Source organism: Physella acuta, unplaced genomic scaffold (genome assembly GCF_028476545.2).
Source record: "Physella acuta isolate Inbredline_101_S28 unplaced genomic scaffold, ASM2847654v3 ptg001028l, whole genome shotgun sequence".
Lineage (NCBI taxonomy): Eukaryota > Metazoa > Mollusca > Gastropoda > Physidae > Physella > Physella acuta.
Genome location: NW_026732545.1, coordinates 178,069 through 198,456, shown reverse-complemented (window position 1 = coordinate 198,456; position 20,388 = coordinate 178,069). Strand labels below are relative to the sequence as shown.

Here is a 20,388-nt window from a genome sequence, read left to right as displayed (position 1 = left end):
CTTGTTTTTACAAACGTTCAAGTACGTTTTGTAGTGTAAACAAATGATATTCATTTGTTGTCAGTTAAAACATCTGGACTTTATAAATAAAAAACAAATGCACACAAAGAAATAAATACACAAAATAAAAGTGAATATATTTTATTTTTAAAAATGAAACCAAGGAAAAAACTATTAGTGAGACAAAGATAAGGAAAATTACCTTGAGCAAAAAACTTCAACACAGGGTTTTAACACATTAAAATAATCATCAATAAAATATGGCAACATGTGTTTATTAAAAAATATGGCAAAATACAAATGTTTATTTGTAAATGTGAAATGAAACCCTACAGATCTAATCTGATGCCATTAACATTAGGCTCTACTTAAATTGTGGGACACAGTGTCTTCAAGTATAATAAAAATGTTATGAACTAAGGTTATGTTTTAAAACAAAATGGTTTAAAATGCTAAAAAAAAAGTCAATTTTAAAACATTTTTAAATAATAAAAAAAGAGAAAAGAATCCTTTTAAATTTATCATTGAACATTAGATTTAAGAAAAAAGTTACAATCCACTATATACATGAATGCCCTATTGATTTTTGAGCCGATATACATTTCAACACGGTCCTGACAAATTAAATATTTGAACAGATTATTATTAACATCGTTCCACTCTGCCAAAGTTAAAATGTACTAAGTTGATAGTCATTCTACTTAGCCAGTGGAATAGAAAAGTTATGGAAGTGTACTTAAAGCAAATACAACTGTTATTATATAAGTTAACATGGGGTTATAGTATAAAAAGTATATATCCAGCTTTTAATAGTATTGATATGAGTTAAGCAATAATATTTTTTAATAGCAAGAGATAGTAATCCAACTTATTAGTAAGTTGTAATCTAGTAGCTTAAATGAGATGTTGAGGTTCAGAATTAGTAAAGTTCTCAATATTAATGAATGAACTCATACATTAGGTAAATCTACAACTTGAAGCTTTATATCAGGAGAAAGGTCATGTACTCAGTTCTCCACTGCTAAATATTGATAAATATTAAAAGAGTGTTGGCTGACTGTTAATGCATGTTGTATATGAACTTTGAAAATAGATTCTAAAACAAAGTAGAAACATTCTCTTTGGTGACACCACTGATTTCTAAGGGAAGGTTGGTGAACAAAGTGACAAGCACAACACCAAACATTAATTCTAAATCTCTGAGGTAAAAGTAACAGAAATGGAAGGGCTCAACAAACTCCATAGGATGTAACATGGTATCCCACTATGGAGTATTCAAACTTGGAACCTCCAAATTCACAACTTTGTAGGGATGACATATATTTATTAACTTACAATTGATAGGAAAAACTCCTAAATTAATTTCATAAAGCTTGTATGTGAGACAGTTATTTCAATCCTAGTATATCCCTTTGTTTTGCAAGACAGGTTTAAAATAGGAAGATCACTGCTACAGTAAAGTAGTAGCTTTATTGAAAAATGCTTGCATTGTTTTAGATTTTAAAATCCTTGAAAATGTCAATGTGAATAATAGGATGTATCACAGCTGACTATAACCCTTAAGAACAAATGCCATATGGAATAGGGGTGAATAAACAATAAAGGATTCATCTTAAAAAACAATCTGTTTTTGAAAATACGAAAGTATTTATAATAGTTAAAGTTGTTACACACTTGATAACAATAAACATACATCATTTTAAAAATTTAACCTCTCATCACTGAGTACAAGAAATTATTTGAAAATTGTTTTTTTCTCAATAAAACACCCAAGACAAACATCTTAGAAAATGTCCACCAACAAAACAGCAAGTGAAGGAGTCATTAAGTGTAAAAGCTAGCAACAAATCTACTGGCTACACCTGACCTGGTTACGCACTTGATAACAATAAACATACATAATAAAAAATGCAACCTCTAATCACAAAATAAAATAAATGATTTGAAAAAAAAAACACACCCATGACAAACATCTCAGAAAATGTTCACAAACAGCAAGTGATAGATTTAATAAGTGTAAAGCTAGCAACAAATCTACTGGCTACACCCAACCTGATTATACACTTGATATGCCTCCAGTGAGATCACGATTATCACACAGGTTTCGTGGAATGGAAAAAAGAATACATCAAGCATCACATAAATGTGGGGCACACATTGCAACAAAACAGAACTATACACTCATTTTATCCTCCAAAGCTAAACTTTTTCTCTCTATCTTATTCTAACATATTTGTTCGAGATGAATAAACATTTAAATATAAAAAGGAAAAAAATCAACCCTCTGGTGCATGTTGTCTAAAAATATGACACACAATAAAATTGATCAGTTTCTCAAAGTCATGGACAAAACATTTGGGTTAAAAATGTGTATAGCTAAATAATTTTTGGGAATAACAAAGAAAAAATAAATAGTGCAAGAGCTAATAACCATTTTTAAAATAGTAAAATATGATAGATTTAATGATTTAAGTTTTTTTTTTAATCAGCTGAAAAATTTATTGATCCATAGATCAATAATTAACAAGTAACATCTGGTCAATTATAAGCCTAAAACACTAAAAAAAAAAATAGGTAAGTGCTAAAAGTATCTGATCAAAAGATCATTTTTAAAACTAGTTCTTCATATGAACATAAAACATCAGAAATCAACATGAAACTGATCAAGTGCTAAGTATTACGAAGACAAAACCTTTTTATTGGTCGCCTCGTTTGTTGATGTTTCATATGCTCGCAGATCTTCCATACTCATATCTAACAGATAAAGGAATCTTAATTAGTACGTCATCTGATATCCAACTTACTCAATAAACTATATCGAAATTAAATATATAAACAAACATGCATGGACTTAAAACAAACTATGTCATTACTTAGCCACCAAAGTAGTAGTCATTTTTCAATTTTATATTAAAATAAATTTAAATTTACCAACCTATCCACTCATCAATCCATGCAAAAGCCTGTCTGTGTCCCAAAAGTAGAATATCTCTTACAGTCTGGAATTTATTTATTTATGTTAAAGAGTTGAGACAGTAAATGATTCAAGATTCAATGCTATCAGAAATATTCATCAAATCTAACTATTCAATAAAAAAGAGGTTAGTAAAAAAAACCTTTAGTTTTAAAGTGCTTGTTTAGCAAAATAAAAAAAAATAGTATCTTATTAGATTTTTCAAACAGATACTACTTTCAACAAAACTGTAAACTTGTTTTAAAGAACCAACTATCTTTGTTTTGGACAGCATTTATATACTATTATAACCATACAATAACTGAAAATGTGACTGACCTTATGAGTGAATGTTTCAACTTTACCCTGTAGGCCAAACACTTCAAATTTGACTTTAACACTTTTATAGGAACACATAAGGGGTGCACAGTCCTCCTAGATGGGTAAAAACATTCCATTGAGTGTATGTAAAATGTCAGTCATCATCTACCTCACATACAACACAATGAGAACTTACTGTCCAGTTGTCGTGAAGCGGCCCCCTGTTAGTTTTGCTTGATTTAAACTTTGTCAAATCCTGATTGAATATGATGAGCCCATTTAGACAATAAAGCAAATAAATCCATTTAGGTTATACAACAAATAAGAATACAACATTAACTGGATACACGTTAAAACATAAAAGGTTTAAAATAGTAAAGAATCTAATACAAGAACAAAGACAAAAATGGGAAACTTTCAACTCACTTCACTCTCCTTATAATGTTTGGGAGGTAAAGGGTCATTCACAATATCAATGTAATCAACTTCTCTCTTCTCCATCTCATCTTCAGATAAATTTAAACACTGGCAAAGAAAATCAAAACCTTACTGTATGCTAAGCAAATTGTTTTCAACAGAGTATTATTCTCTATATTAAATAAATTATAAATTCAATTCTAAGTAAAACTAAAAAAATTAGATGAGAATGAATTAATTTAATATATCTATGAGTTAACTTACATTATCAGATATTCCAGAATTATCTTCATATCTTGTCTCTATATAAATACTGTAGCGTGGTAGGAATGAACACTGAAATTTAAATATGCTTGGTATGTTTTAGATCTATATACACTTACACAACACTATCAAAATAAAAAAATTTTTTTTGGTTAGTAAGTAATCATTGAGCTCCACCATTTCTCATAAATAGCTAAATATGGCCTAATAAAATCAGTTTTTTACTGTGTATCCAATGTTATAAAATATTCATTTTAATCAAGAATTAAGGTCGTTTTTAAACTAATAATGATGGTTTATATCTTTTATTTTCATATAATACTAGTTGTTTGTCTTAGTCTAGTACCATAACAATAGTATGAGTAAGCTTACTTACTGTGTATTCTTCAAACCACAAGATTCATCCAATGAAAAAGAAATCAAATATGGCTTTAATGTTTAGAAAAATAAAAGCAACAGTATAAACTTTACATAGCAAAAAATAGCTATTTAAACACTGAGCAAAAATTTAGAAGAAAATATCTAGAACAATCTGATGTAAACAAAATTACAGCAAGAACAATTATTTTGTGTTCTTAAGTAAGGACTGTCATACTAAGATATGTACATGATAAATAAGTTCAGACATCTACCTGTTATAGTAAAGGGATAATAGTTCCAAGCTTTCTCTGTCACATAGAATATTTTTGGTATCAATGAGCGAATCCAAGAAGGCAATCGACTATTTCAGGATGTGAAATAAATTTAAAGCTATTATTAAACAATATAATACAATAATTCAAAATTTGTGTTACAAATGTGCCATGTTTGATCTTATATGTTTAAAGTTTTCAACTTTAAAAATGCAGTCAACATTCCAATCTTTTGAAAAATCCAACCAAAAATCTTATAAAAATTAAAAGATAACCTAATTCTTACTATTTAATATATTTTTTTGATTAACACATTTTGTCTGATTGTTACTTTAGTTATCTAGAAGAACCACACCTGCAGAATTTATTTTACTGTTTGAAGTCGCAAGAAATATAACAATGCCACTAACTTGGACAGATGTACTCTTTTCTCAGTGTATCTACCAACTCCATGGATGGGGTCATTGCATTCTTCATTCTTGATGATCTCTACACCTTCTCCATTGTCTGTTTGCTCATGACTGTGTTTGGCTATCATGTACAGTTGGCCAATACGATACTAAACAGAGGAGAGAATGTATGTTTCAACATGTATGGATGAAAACTACAAGCCAGCTGACTGCTTAAATTTGAAAGCTGAAGATTAGAGAAGAACTCTGGAAGAGAATATGCCAGTGACAGGTATAAAATATTAATATAATTTGTACTCATATATTGAAGGTAGTTGGCTTGAAAAATGATACAATATTTATACTTATTAAATAATGCTTGGAAAAGCAGATTGAGATAAAATGTTTCAACAAAAACAGACAAAAACTAGAGTTTTATTAACACCTAGAGTGTTAATAGTTTAAAATACCTTTAATTAAATAAATAATACAATTGTATAAAAAAGATACTCTATGTTTTTATGAAACTTTAATTTAGTATTATAAAAAATTTCATAAATAAGTTTTATAAGGAAATTTTAAACAAAATTATGTTAAGTATTTTACCAGTCACTTGATGTAATGTGTTTGAGTAAAATTTACACCATTTATGCTTTAGAATGTAAGAGTAAACTTAATATGAAAAGTACCTCTTCTACTGATAATGGCATACATATTCTGTACTCCTTTAGCAACATGGTCTGGCTGATGTTTATCCGCGGACAGAGAAGTGTTACACCAAACTCAGTGGGTATTGATGATCACATATTTTAAATCTGTCATCTTTGAAACTCTGGATAACATCAAAATAGAAACAGAAAAAGCACATATTATCTCATCAATATTATGAAAAACTTCATTAAAAAATCAATAGAAAAATCAATATATTGATTTTCAGGCAAATTTTTGTCTAACAAATAAAAATCAATATGCATTTTTCAAACAGTTGACTTAACATGAATAATCAGGTCAAACATTGCAGTAATCCTAAAACTTTTTCAGATGATGACCTTAACAAAAGATGGACATGCTTATAAAATTGCAATATTCTTTATTCAATCTCAGAAACTTTTCATGCTCAATTTTTAACACGATTCTGTATGACATGACTATGTATTGAACACATAATATATGTAATAAATAGGAAGTTTGAAAACAAAATTACCTACACAATTACCTCATTTTAAAAGTAAAAAAAGACAAGCAACATACGTTCTTCTGTGTGTAAAAAGTATGATAAACGAAGAGTAGGTAATAACTTAAAAAGCAATCACCTTCAGTAAAAATTCTAAACTAAACAATATTTAATAATTTTGTGGTTCATAGTGTCAAAAGTTTGTTATTGGCAGACAAATAATTTATAAATTACCATTACACGCCAAAGCTATCATTCATCATACTATCATTATCAATTAAATATCTAACAAGATTTAAATTTGTCATTGGAAATTAATTTAAAGATTTCTAAATTCAATAACAAAAGGGCAGATAACAGAACTAATCCCAAGCAAACAATCAGCAATGCTATAGCAATCACACATGAGACTTCCCATAGACATTAAGTAAAAAAAAAAAAGTAAAGTTTCCCTTTCAAACCTGAAGGTCTATGGGGCAAGTGAATTAGAGTTCACTTGTTTCTGTGACTTCGGCATATGAAGAGATAGTGTGGTCAGCACTATGCCCAGCCGCCTTTACTCTCTCCTAACGTGAGTTAGGTACCCATCAGAGTTGGGTGGACTCAGTGTCACTCTACTGACTTGAACCTGGACTCGAACTCGAGACTTACGGGCTAGCTGTTCAGCTCTCTACCGCTAGACCACTCCGTCTCATATATAGACATTAAGTAGGGGGAGATAATTCAGAAGCTATTCATCAGGTTTTAAAGCAAATGTTTTAAAAATAGACTCTGATATAAACTTTAAGAACGAGATACTAAAAAGGTGAAAATAAAATAAAAAAAAAAACACCTTTATAATAATCAGCTTTCAAATGCACTAAAAATAAAAATAAATAAAACAAACTTTTTTCAATGTCCAATAATATTTAAATATTAAACAAGTTTATGACAGAATGTAAGAAATGTTTGTAAGAGTAAAAAAACTTTATTTAAAAGTCTAATCATCATTATTAATTAATTCATTTAAATGACTAAATTGATTGAATTTTTGTATGAATTTTTTTTTAAGTAGATCTATTTTTTAAATTTTAATATTTCCATAAGTCTTTAACTAAACAGTTGGAAAAAAAAGCAGCTGAAAAGTGTGTCTTCTCATAATAAATTCCTACAAAAAAGTTAACTAACAGTAACCTAACACACAGAACACACCTTTATAAGAAGATTCCACTACCAGTATTCACTATAGTGGCTATAAGACATTGTGGTGATTGGATGTTTTACATATACTGTATTGTGTATATATGGGGATCTTTAACCTTTCTAAAGTGCCTGATGAATTTCTTCAGTTGGAAATTAACAACTGACACAAACTCAACTCATACATAAACCATTTTCTTCTAACATAAATCCACTTTCCTACACTTTACTTCTACTATCTCCACTATGCCCTTGCGAATCTATGGTCCTACTCTAGCTCAACTTTCTCATAACAAAATCTATGTCCAACTGCCTACTACCTGCCTAATCCCCAACTACCTACTACATGTTTGAGTGGCCAACCACCCTAATGCTTGGTTTGATTAGCTGACCATCAAACAAGACCGGTCAGTTAGTTCCTAATTGGTCGGGCTATTCTATTGGTTCTGCTCGACCAATGTCTAGCTGACCTACACTATTTTACCTCCTCTTTTATTTTGAACTATTTTGAGTATTGGCTAACTTGCATAATCACAGACACACACTCAGTCTTGTAACAGATTAGATTTGTCAGTATGATAGTAACCACCCCCCCCCCCCCCCCCCCCTCAGCACACATTTTCATTTAGTGACAGTGAGTGAATTGGGGAAGAGTCTACAGTTGGATATTGGTAAGGTATAAATATCAGTCCCTAAAGGATTTGTAAGCGGCAGCTGCCAACCAGTCAGTCAAACCTATGCTTTCTATGCAATTTAGTTGGTGGCTGATGTGAATCCACACATAAACACAGCATTTTTTGGAGTTCAAAAGGGCAGAAAAATGCATTTTTTTCTTTATTCTGCTAGTGATTCAAAGGATGGATTCTAAATAAATATTATTATCCACTTAAAATTTTAATATTTTGGGAATGTTCCCAAATGCGAAAAAAAAATTATAACTTGATTGATCTAGAACTAGATCTACAACTGTACAACCTAATTTTAATCGAAGTGAAAATTTGGAAAAAGATTTTTTGGCAGAAAATATGAAAAAACTCAATACATCTGCACATGCGAAGTGACCTTAAATTAATTTGGTAATCTATCGTTTTAGGTACGTAAAATCGCCCGCGACTAGTAATGTGAAAAACAGGTGACTCCTTACATTTCAATAATTATTTTACATTTTGAGGAGGATTTATGTTTTTAAAAATACAAAAATGTTTCCTTGTTTCATTTATGTACCTGTTTTTAAACAATTGAATTAAAACTTTTCAGTAATAAATGAACACCAGCGATGTTTCCAACAGATGCAACCATGCTCATTTACTATAGCAGCCATCTTGTTAAAGTTTTATTTTTATAGACTTATAGCGCAAGATTCAGGCGTAAGTCACTCTATTTTACAAATGGCTGCTGTTTATATAGCAAATCTTGCTTGCAGATACTGCTGTTTAAAGTTAATTTCTGGCCTATATTGATATATTTAGCCATTGATTAAGGTTTATTATTCATTTATCTATACCTAATATTTGACACAAACATATCACAATATACTTCTATTACAGCCTTGACAATGAGGTAACGTTTTCGTACATTAATAGCCGCGGGCGATTTTACGTACCCAAAACGATAGATTACCATTAATTTTAATTTAATAATTATAGCTGCACTACGGTTAGGGTTCTGCGGTTTGTTTGTAGACACGCGCATGTGCAGCATCAAAAACATCGCATTGAATGATCAATGAAGGCAGTAATTTCTCTCGATTGCGCATGCATATCTTTTTCCAGTCTAGAATTGGACAATTTTTATTTATTTTTTTATTAGAACCTAAGCCGTCCTAAGCGAGGAAGTCTATCACTTCACTTCAGGGGATTTTTATAGTACCAGTGTTGGATAATAGAATCTTCTTAATCCTGTTATGTTAACCTTGGCTTAGCCTTGTGTATTTTGTATTGTGTATGATCATAAGACATAGATCTATCTATCTACCCGTAGATCTAAGTGTAAAAATTCCTAGTAGACTGTGATAGAGGTACAAAAAATGACAACACTACTATTTATTGAATTTCGGTCACGCTAATTACCTGAGAATTTCAGAGGGTATAAAAAAATAGTAGATCTAGTTAAATTATTAATTTGGACTGTGGTTATTAACCATTTTGGAGTTACTGAACCCCACCAATTTCATAACCGCCAAGCCCATGAGACTGACTTACCGAACCCCTGGGGTTAAGAACCACTGATTCATATTACTGTGACAACACTTCTTTTTTTTTTGGGGGGGGGGGGGGGGGTTACGGACTGTTGTGTGTGACGACGTGTCATGTGAATTTTTTTTAAAGTTTATAAATTGAGTTTTTGAGCTCAATTTATTGTTTAAAAGGAAATCGCTTTATTAAAAAAAAAACGTTACGTCATTTAAAGGGGTTGGGGTCTGACTTTTTGCGATGATAAAATCATCAATGAAATGCGTGACATAATTTATAGACGAACCCCATCGTCACAAAATGCCTGACCCTCCCCAAAAGAAGTCACGCCTAAGCTTACCACTCACTCATATTTTTTTTTGTTAAAGTATAAATTATTTACTGAGTTCGATCAAAATAGTTCATATTGGTCAATTTTTAAAATTATAATTTAAAAAAATTCATAAAAAACTTTTTAATAACAAGCTTTTATGTAATGATGCACTAAAAAGTAGAAAATAAATTATAGACTACTATTTAAATAACTATAAAGAAAAGCGTGGGTCACTTTAGTATCTATTGGATACCTTTACTAATGTTAAGGAAGACACCCACGCTTTTCTTTATAGTTATTTAAATAGTAGTCTATAATTTATTTTCTACTTTTTAGTGCATCATTACATAAAAGCTTGTTATTAAAAAGTTTTTTATGAATTTTTTTTCAGTACTTTACATGTTTTATTTACAATAGAGTTACATGACTAAAAACCATTGCGCGCCTACTGAACATCACGTTCAGTAGGCGCGCAATGGTTTTAGAACGCAGCCATTACGTGATGGCGCAGCTATTGATGGTGATGACGCGTGTGGTGTGGTTGGCTAGACATGCCTACTAATTCGGTCCAAATTTTTATTAATTCATAAAAATTTAATTAGGCATCCAATTAAGTCAAATTTAGTTTCAGATTGCATTGTCTTCATGTCTTGACCCACGTGCCAAGTGTGAATCGTATCGGTCAAGTAGAACTGTCCGAATTTTCACTCCTGCGTTTCTATCTAGACTGACGACAGACAGTCGACAGAGGAAGTGAGTTAAATAAAAGCTTGTAAAAAAAACTAAGTCTGTTTAAAATGGGAAATAAAGGCTTAAACTAACTTTCTAACATACTTTTTAATGAGCAAAAGTGTTTCGTCGAACGTTCTGAACTCCCCCTCCCCATCGTCACGCATTATCACAAAAGTCCATCGGACCACGCCATGGACAACACCTTAGCACCCAAAACTCATTTGCTCTTAGTTTTTATAACGTTTATTGTGATTTTCCGTTTAAGTTGATCACACTGAAAGCTTTTCTTGTTTGCGTACTTAATATAAATTAGCTAATGTAAACATTTTTTGTTTTGTTTTAAACAATAGAATTTTGAAAAGTTCTAGGGAAAATAGGTCTAATTTTGTTTGCTTTCTTTTCGGTGTTTAGTATAGAAAGCTTTGTACATATTTGCCATATTGGAAACCAAGTTTGCAGCTTTAAATTAAGACAAAATTTTAAAACATGAACTTGTAAAACCTGAATTGAAGTACATTTTTCATTATTTTCTTGTATAAATTGTTTAGTTAGGCATATGTAGATAGATAGGATCAAATAAATAAATACAAATGAGCAATTTTTAAATTATTAGCTTTTAACAAAAACATTTCGCAGCATTTTTGGTTTATTTATCAGGCAAAGTTTGTTTTCTCTCAAAATATTAGTAAAAATTAACGTAATCACTAGACTAGTAGACTAGTAAATGATTAATAAATGATTAATTAAATAATGTAATATTTTTCCAGATCTAGATTTCTAGATCTAGACTAGCTAGAATATTGAATATAGATCTAGATCTAGACTTGATTTAGATTGGATATAAAAAAATAATTAATATTAGGCCTAGGCTAATAAATTAAAAATTATGGCCTAAATATAAATAATAAACAAAATAGTGTAGCCGGTAGCCTAATTAAATTACTAATTACTACGTAATTAGTAGTAATTACTAATTAGTAATTAGTTTAATTAGATCTAGTTAAGTAGGCCCTAATTATTAATTAATAATTAAATCTATCGTTTTAGTTTGAGGGGGTTAGGACCTAAACCTAAACTTTAGGTACGTAAAATCGCCGCGACTAGCACTAGATCTAAATCTAGATTCTAGATCTAGTAATGTGAAAAACAGGTGACTCCTTAAAAATAAATTTTAATAATTATTTCACATTTTGAGGATGATTTAATTTATGTTTTGAAAAATACAAAAGTGTTTCCTTGTTTCATTTTATGTAGCCTACCTGTTTTTAAACAATTGAATTAAAGGTTTTCAGTAATAAATGAAGACTTGCGATGTTTCCAACAGATGCTACCATGCTCATTTACTATAGCAGACATCTTGTTTAAGTTTGTTTTCATGTAATGTAAACTTATAGCAGATTCAGGGGAAGCCACTATATTTTTACAAATGGCTGCTGTTTATTATATAGGCCTATAGCAAATCTTGCTCCCAAACACTGCTGTTTAAAGTTAATTTCTGGTCTATAATATATTGATATGGTAAAATATGGTTTGCCATTGATTTAGGTTTATTATTCATTTAGCTATAATATTTGACACAAATATATCACAGTATACTTCTATTAAAGATTTGACAACGAGGTAACTTTTTCATACATTACTAGCCGCGGGCGATTTTACGTACCTAAAATGATAGATAATAGGCTAATAATACAATACTATTAATATTAGCTGGTAATCTATTGACGGTAAAACTCCATTTAGAAAATTTTTTACTAGATTTATTTTTAGCGTATTTTAAGTATTAAGTAAGTATTTTATACCCCTCTTCGCGTTCACCTCCAGTTGAGCGTATTTTAAAGTTTTAATACAATTGTTAAAAAACAGGTAGGCTAATTGAATGAAAATTTGAAACATTTTTGTAACTTTAAAACATTTTTGTAACTTTCAAAACATAAATCCTCCTAAAAATGTGAAATAATTACAAACATTTAATTAATGAGTCACCTTTTAAACTTTTTTTCACATTACTAGCCTCGGCCAGTTTTACTTACAGAAAACAATAGATTACCATATTAGCTAATATTAATAGTCGTAGGCCTAATTATATTATTAATATTAGGCCTAGGGCCTATTTAATTACTATTTATTATAGGCTCTCTATAACTCCTCATAGACCGTTGTAATGAGATTTATTACAGATGGCTGCATGCTATTTATGCATTTTTTGGCTATAGACCTATCTAAACATTTTAACTCCAAGTTTAGCCTAACAGTCACATGAAATTTTCTTTAACATTCTTTGTTTTTTTGTATCTAGCTCTATATGTTGTGATTAGTTTTTTATATTAAAGTTGATCCTGATACTGCTTATAACTAAAAAATAGTGTCCATGTAAAAATGTTGTATAATTTCATTTAAACTAGATTGTAGAAATCAGTGCATGATAATGATGGAAGAGGTCGAAGAAACTGAGGTAAATGATCAAATGAAAGAAGCTAAACTGGAAAAGAATGCAGCCAATGATTTAGATGAGACAACTGAAGTATTAATGACTGATATGAAACTTGAAGATGAAATTGATGAAATTCGTGAAACAGAACCAGGTTTTTGGTTTATTTTATTTTTCATAAGTTATTTATGTAGCCTAGGAGTTTTTTCAAGCAGAATGTTTATAATTAAAAAAAAATTGGACTTATCAACCTATTTGTTAACAGGGTTCAACTGGACTTACCACATAGAGATTTATCCTTGGAATGCTGATGATATGACAGAAAACTTTGTTCGCCTCATCAAACTTGCTCAGTTTTCTCAAATTTTTATGAGAAAAAAAGGGACGGGTAAAGAAAGTGGTGAAGGTGAAACAATTGATGATAAATTACCAGCTAGACAAAGAAAAGGGTAATTTTTATTTGTCTACCGTCTTTTGCTGAATTTTCCCTTAATATTAATACTTTGTAAAAAAAAAGTCTTTGTTCGATATTGTTTAGCATAACATAATCTGGTATTTATTTACCTTACATTGGTTTAGGGTGCTACATCTATATACAGACTCATGGCAGAATGCAAAAAATATTATGAGAAGTGCAACTTGGAAAAAAATGGCTGCCAAGCTACTAAGTTTTGATATTATTAAGAAGGGTCCAGAAGTTGGTCAGATAGAGACTGGTAAGATTTAATTATTTTAGTCAAATATAATTAATTATGAGAAAAGTTATAAGGGGTTGGCATGGTCAGGCGGGCAAAGGTAAAGCTCATGATTTCTAAACTCTGTTGTTTAGTCCTGGGGCTTGATAGCTGGGGACAGCTGCTGCCTTCTAGTTTGTTCTAGGCTGGACAAAGTCAAAGGCTATAGAAGCAAATCAAGAAAGAAAAGCAGACAGCCTTATGGGGCGTAACATGTTGATGTTTAATACATAATTGTGTTGAAAGAAATCTTCTCCAGCAGTACAATTAAGAACAAAGAAGTGTTAAGTTGTTGGTAATGAATAATGTGAGCGCTTAAAACTATTAAGTCGCTCCAGTAGTAAATATTTTAATAGTCTTTATCGTTATAAGAAAAAGATATAACAAAGTATGGATCATATTTATTATTATACCTGTGTCACTATTATTAACAATACAATAATGGGCTTTAGCTATCATATAATTTTGTTGTAGTTAAAAATTCTAGTGCATAAACTTTGTTATATAGTTAAATAAAGGATCATAAGAAACAGGTTACAAATTTTAATCATGCTGTTTGACTTAATTTTTATGGAATACATTAATTAAATAACATATTCTCATTTCATTTTACTATATCGATGGTCTCGGTTGCAAGCCATCTATCTCAAAAAAATTCAATTTTCTGTTTTTTTTACATAAATCAAAAGCCAGTATGATTCTCCATAATGCCTCAAAATATTATAGAAATCTGGAGAATGATTATCGAGATATAATCATTTGAACAAACCAGCAAACCTCCTGTCAGAACACCCTGAATCACCGAATAGTCAGATTGTATTTCTTACAGATGCCAAATCAGTCCTGCAATCCCTACAAAATCCGGAGTCCTATATTCAAACACTTATGACAGCACTAGAGAGGCTAAAAAATACCTGCAGCAGAATTGTGCTGCAGTGGATCCCGGGCCACTGCCAGATCCAGGGTAACGAGATCGCAGACCAGCTGGCAAAAATTGGGGGAAAGAAACCACAACCGGAAATTTCGCTACACCCAAAAGAAATAAAAAGAATAATTAAAAACAAACAAACGCAAATGTGGTCTGTCACACACCCTCACTACATTAAAGACGACGGCTATTACAATTTAACACGAAAACAACAATACATAATCTTTCGACTTAGAACAGGCCACAACAGACTAAATCAACACATGCACAAAAAACTGAAGGTTGGGTGTAGCGAAATGTGCCCTTGTGGCAAGGCCCCGGAAAACACGGAGCACGTACTCCAGGAATGTACTCTGTATGGCCAGGCAAGAGGCAGACACTGGCCCCAGCCCACCCCACTCAGGGAAAAATTATATGGGACACCTGACAAACTGGAAACCACAGTCCGGTTTGTCCACGAAGTTGGACTTGTTGTCTGAATCCTCCACCATATTCAAAAATTAAGAACGAAGAAGAAGAAGAAGAAGATTTCTAGCTCAAGCTGTTAAGCAACACAATTATATTGTTTCTGTAGTCACAAAAATATTCTAGTCGGATTTACCAACAAAAGATCACTTATTTTTTAAGGCACTAGCCTCTCTCAACAGACCAGACTCTCTCAACAGACCAGACTCTCTCAACAGACCCGTCTTACCATACAGCAGACCAGCCTCTCTCAACAGACCACTCTTACCATACAACTGACCAGCCTCTCAACATACCAGTCTTATCATACAACTGACCAGCCTCTCTCAACTGACCAGTCTTTACGACTGACCAGTCTTATCACACAAAAGATCAGCCTCTCTCAACTGACCAGTTTATCATACAAGAGAACAGCCTCTCTCAACTGATAAGTCATACATTACAAGATATCAGCCTCTTTCCACAGATTAGTCTTACCGTACACAGACCAGCCTCTCTCCACAGAGCAAACTGACTATCTTTTTAAACCTACTACAACTTTGCAAATATTAACAAAACTCATTTTAAAATGCTACAGTATAGCCGGTAGAGTTTCTTTGCACATATAGCTAAAATAATTTTTAATTAGAGCAATCAAGAATGAACTAATCAGTTTTTGGTTTCCCCTGTAAAATTTACATTTTCTGAGATACATGGTTTGCGACCAAGGCCATCGATATATTCTATTCATTATATTGCTCAAGCAATTATCTATAATCATTTTCCAATTTTCTTTTTTTTTCAATATTTACTTTAGCTCACTTGGAGCTGGATACATACTTAGCTAGCAAAGCTCGCTTCAGGGATAAACCCAAAGGTACTATCACATTTCTGAAGTTGGCCTGAGACTAATGGATGTACATTTTTTAGGTTATCCTTGTCCAACCTATGTTGGGCACATATTTGTGTTTGTTTTTATACATACATAGACATAGCACAGTCTTTTAAGAAATTATTCTTTGAAGTTTAAGGAAATACAATGATTTGAAAATAGCTACCAAATATTAGAATAAATTTCATGCATTTTTGCTACTGTATGGCTACACATAAACATACAGTAGTTTGCTACAAGTAAAATCTGGCACTGTTTTTGTCTTGACAAAACTGAGCTTTGCTTTCACCATTACAAATACAAACTTGTTTGGGGGGCATTTCAGGAGAGTTAATCAATCATTCTGCAAAAGTATCCAACCTCCCGGGAACTATTTCTCGGGAATTTTTGGATGTGGTTTTCAGTCGAGCGTATGCTGTGATTGGTGGGACCAATGTGAGGGAATATCTTATAGAAAAGGAAGGGAAGTTACAACAAAAACTAAATGAAATCAAAGATTTCAATGGGTAAGAATTTGAATCTTTGAGTGGTGGAGGCTTTTTCTTCACTACTTTTAACTAGCTAAAAAAATTGAATATAATACTAAAAATGATTAGAATAAAATAATAAAGCTGAAGATTCAATTTGCATCAGAACTCAGCCGGGTTATTGTACGATAAGACTAAACATGCATTGCTTATTCTATCAGACAGATCTTTGATAGAATAAAATGCATTTTTAGATAAGTTTTGAATCCTTGCAAAAAATTACATCAAACACTTCAAACTTTCAAAAGAATTAAACACTGAGACTATTATTTTATCTTTACAGAACTCTTGACTTTGATTGTCTACGAAGGGGAAGCTGTAGAGCATTTGTTCTTGCCCACAAAAGTGTCCTCATAGATGGGAAAAATATTTGTATTGAAGCCAAAGACAAGGAAACAATGAGTACGAACATTATTTTGACCAAAAAAATAAGTTTATTTTTAAAGTATTGTTGTTAGCTTTGTTTAATTTTTGTGATGGTAATACTTTGACAGTCATTGTTATTAAAAAAAACCTTATTGTACTAAGCCATGTGAATTTTAATTTCCATTTTATAAAAATTATTGAATCCATTTTATTTTCAGTTATACCACCTTTCACTTATGATAAGTTTATTTTCTAGATTTCTTGTCATAATTCCTAAAAATATTATGACTCGCACAGTTCTCATTTCATTACATCACTTATACTGAACTGAACCAACACTTATGCCATAACCCAAACTCCTTGCCAACTGCATCCCATGGTCACACAAATGGGAAGGTCTACAACAAGTGGCCATGCGAGTGTAGTGGTATCCAGGCAGTTTCAGTATATTTAATTTGATCATGGTTCACTTAGTTTGTAAATTACATCTAGATTTTTAAATAAAAACTTAGTCTTAGGTTTGACATATTTGAATGCATTTTTACTTAAGTGCAAGGGTGTTATTAAATAAATAACATATAATGTCACAAGCCATCTCTCCCCTCCCCTTTTAAAAAAAAAATATCAACATTTATTTTTAGGCTGGTGCTTATATCTCTGTTCATATTATCACCCTGTTTTTTGTTGTTTCAGATGCAGGTGCAAACAAGATGCCAGAAAAGGAGACAGTGACAACTACACAAGGTGCAAGGGATAGAGTAAGTATTTTACCAACACCAAATCATGCCGGACAAAGAGGAAGTTACACTATGCATGAGAACAGAGGTCAGGGCAATGGGAGAACATTACCTCCACAAAGACCTGCTACATCGTCCTTCACTGTATGTTCCTAGTCAAAATTATTTACTAGCTACCGTATGTGTAACAGTATTATGAGAGTATGTGGGGGTTAGTTTGCATTGCAACACAATGCTGATAAAACTGCCCCTTTCTTTTTGCTGTTATCAGTGAGTTTAGTGTTATATTTAGAACCGATCTATTGATCAAGTTGTTTATGTCTGTTCAGAAAAATGATTTTAAAAATCTGCTGGAAAATATTTTAAAAATAATTTATAAAAATGTATAGGCCAAATTATTTCTGTTGAATTTTTTTAAACAGATATCAAAACACATCAATTATACTTCAACCAAAATATAACTTCTGCCACATTTTTAACTTAGAAACCAGGGCCTGGTATGCCAGTACCCATGACAGGGAGGCAGAAAATGAATGAGAAAATGAGGAGAAATAATTTTGCGCTGGCAGCACATCACAGTGGGATGTATCCAATGCCAGGACACTTATTAGGGGCCAGGTAAGTTGGGGGATACAAGTATATATAGGTCACATTAAGAAATCCTGCTTGATCTTTTCTTGACACTGCAACTCAAGACATTCTACAAAGAGTAGTGAAATGTGAACATAACATGACTATTGAAGAATTTTAATTCTCTACCACTTTTTATCCAAGTTTTATCAAACCCTAATGAAATCTCAAAAATTACACAAACAGCTCCGACTTATACTTGAATTCTCAGACTTTTAATCTCTAAATCCTCAGTGTGAATTATATGTTACTAGAATCTAAAATCTATAATTTTTCTGTTAATCATTTTAATAACTCTTAAATGATCTCTAAAGTTAAGTTTTCATTTTTTTAGAGGGCCAGTGCCTAATTCTGTTGGAGACTCCTTTAAGCAAGAAATAGCATTTTTACAAAATGAGTTAGAAAGGAGCACTCAAGCTTTGGAGGCCAAAATAGCCATGTTACAACACACAAGCCATGAAGCTGCATTTTATGATGGAAATATAAATGTTTATGACACTAGGTAAGCTGCTGATTAAGTGTGCCATTTGGGACTAGAAATCTAGAATAACTTGAAATAAAATTTTCTTGCCATTGCAATCAATTGATCTTGGATTACAGAAATGTTTTTAAAAATAGTACTTATTGCCGTTATATAAAAAAATATTGTCTTTTTATAAGCTTTTTTGTCTCACAGTGTCTGTTTTGTGGCAAATTTTGTAAGTCAGTTTTGACTCACTTCTAATGCAGTGATTTCTTCACACATTTGTCTCTGATGACAATGCAAGAATATCTAATTTTTAATTCAATACATTAATAATTAATGTAAAGATTACTAAATTCAAAAATAAAAGGGCAGATAACAGAATTAATCTCTAACGAGCTACTAATGGGGTTTAAAGCAAATATTTTTAGTGGTGTCAATTTCAATTAGGACAAACTACTAAATAGGAGAAGAAAAAAAAAACAAATATAAAAAAATAAAAAGCTATTAAATGCACTGAAAAAAAAACTTGATTTCTTTAATAACAGCATTGTTCGCTTAAAAGCTTATCGTTATAAATTTTTTAAATTTATGTTTTATTATATACATACGTCTGTTGGTAAAAAAAAACAACTTATAAAAGCATTTTCTTTTTATTTATTTTTTTACACTTAGAGATTGGTTGAATGAAGACATTGGCTATGCTTATCGTTATAAATTTTTTAAATTTATGTTTTATTATATACATACGTCTGTTGGTAAAAAAAACAACTTATAAAAGCATTTTCTTTTTATTTTTTTTTGCACTTAGAGATTGGTTGAATGAAGACATTGGCTATGCTGGTGGAGGTTACAGCAGTGAGAACTTTGTACCACCAGAAATGCCGGACTTCCATTTTCCAGCACCACCACTAGTAAGAAATAGAAGACCCATGCTGCCAGGGTTTGTGGGTGGTCCCATCCAACCCCCTCCACAAACATACCCACAAGACACAAGAGGAATGAGGAGGGGCAGATCACACCCTAGAGGAAATGCCAATTCTTATTGGTAGCATAATGGAAGAATAAAATCAAGCAGTTTGGATGGACTATTTTTGTGTGGAATATAATTATGTTGGGGTTTATCTTATTTTTTTACATTGCCGATTGTTATGAAACATAAATGAATTACTGATGTACTTGAGCTGACCGCTAGCTCATAATTAGCTTGGTGCATGAAATGCCTAAATAACCAAAGTTGTAGCTACATAGACTAGGATGACCAATGATGAACCTGCAAGGGCTTCTAAATCCAATACATGAGTGGATGTGAAGAATAATCAGGTTAAAGTTGATTTGAGTGTCTGAATAGTGTGCAGTGAAGTCCCTTTTTAATGTTAAGTTGATAAATGCAAGATTACTTTGATTTTTTGTGTATGCACTTTTGCTCATTTCAAGGCACTTAAAAAAGTTTAGATTTAGAATTAAAATGAGTAAGAGTAAAAGTATCACAGTTCCTTACTACATGAAACTAATACCACAGAATGGTTAATGTGCTTACATTTGTGTACATTATTTATGCATTTAAATAATTAATTATAATCGTTAATTTTTTTTTTTACATTAGGAGTTGGATTAAATCTAAAATAATGCTAAATTGACTTGCATACTGACTTTGAAACATTCTCATG

The 20,388-nt window shown here is 31.3% G+C and overlaps 2 protein-coding genes across 7 annotated transcripts; one reads left to right on the top strand and one right to left on the bottom strand.

The window, feature by feature from the left end:
- Positions 1-125: 125 nt before the first annotated feature.
- On the bottom strand, positions 126-9,385 carry LOC131954771 (cytoplasmic phosphatidylinositol transfer protein 1). Its single transcript, XM_059318530.1, has 12 exons — positions 9,304-9,385; positions 7,342-7,452; positions 5,666-5,808; positions 4,998-5,146; positions 4,588-4,676; positions 4,332-4,339; positions 3,956-4,027; positions 3,701-3,799; positions 3,471-3,530; positions 3,293-3,388; positions 2,936-2,999; positions 126-2,754 (listed from the first exon to the last, which is right to left on the bottom strand). The coding sequence occupies exons 3-12, from the start codon at positions 5,711-5,713 to the stop codon at positions 2,678-2,680; spliced, it is 762 nt and encodes a 253-aa protein (XP_059174513.1). The 5' UTR covers positions 5,714-5,808; positions 7,342-7,452; positions 9,304-9,385; the 3' UTR covers positions 126-2,677.
- Positions 8,544-20,376, top strand: LOC131954770 (uncharacterized). 6 transcript variants are annotated; one of them, XM_059318529.1, is made up of 11 exons: positions 8,544-8,696; positions 12,972-13,151; positions 13,263-13,446; positions 13,577-13,713; positions 15,921-15,980; positions 16,321-16,501; positions 16,806-16,924; positions 17,582-17,646; positions 18,110-18,243; positions 18,590-18,757; positions 19,394-19,521. In XM_059318529.1, the coding sequence occupies exons 2-11, from the start codon at positions 12,989-12,991 to the stop codon at positions 19,494-19,496; spliced, it is 1,314 nt and encodes a 437-aa protein (XP_059174512.1). In that variant the 5' UTR covers positions 8,544-8,696; positions 12,972-12,988; the 3' UTR covers positions 19,497-19,521. The 6 variants fall into 6 exon arrangements, with proteins under 6 accessions (XP_059174512.1, XP_059174507.1, XP_059174508.1 ...); XM_059318524.1 differs by lacking the exon at positions 19,394-19,521 and adding an exon at positions 19,530-20,376 and having other exon boundaries at positions 8,547-8,696; XM_059318525.1 differs by lacking the exons at positions 8,544-8,696; positions 19,394-19,521 and adding exons at positions 10,982-11,077; positions 19,530-20,376.
- The last annotated feature ends 12 nt before the right edge of the window (positions 20,377-20,388 follow it).

What these genes read in the sequence shown, in the direction of transcription:
- LOC131954771 (XM_059318530.1), bottom strand. Translation starts at nt 5,713, where the DNA reads ATGTTGCTAAAGGAGTACAGAATATGTATGCCATTATCAGTAGAAGAG. An exon ending in ATTCTGGAATATCTGATAAT is followed by an intron (nt 3,800 to 3,955) that starts GTAAGTTAACTC and finishes TTTCTTTGCCAG; the next exon opens with TGTTTAAATTTATCTGAAGA. An exon ending in CGCTTCACGACAACTGGACA is followed by an intron (nt 3,389 to 3,470) that starts GTAAGTTCTCAT and finishes TTACCCATCTAG; the next exon opens with GAGGACTGTGCACCCCTTAT.
- LOC131954770 (XM_059318524.1), top strand. Translation starts at nt 12,989, where the DNA reads ATGATAATGATGGAAGAGGTCGAAGAAACTGAGGTAAATGATCAAATG. An exon ending in CCAGCTAGACAAAGAAAAGG is followed by an intron (nt 13,447 to 13,576) that starts GTAATTTTTATT and finishes ACATTGGTTTAG; the next exon opens with GGTGCTACATCTATATACAG. An exon ending in ATAAATGTTTATGACACTAG is followed by an intron (nt 18,758 to 19,529) that starts GTAAGCTGCTGA and finishes TTTTGCACTTAG; the next exon opens with AGATTGGTTGAATGAAGACA.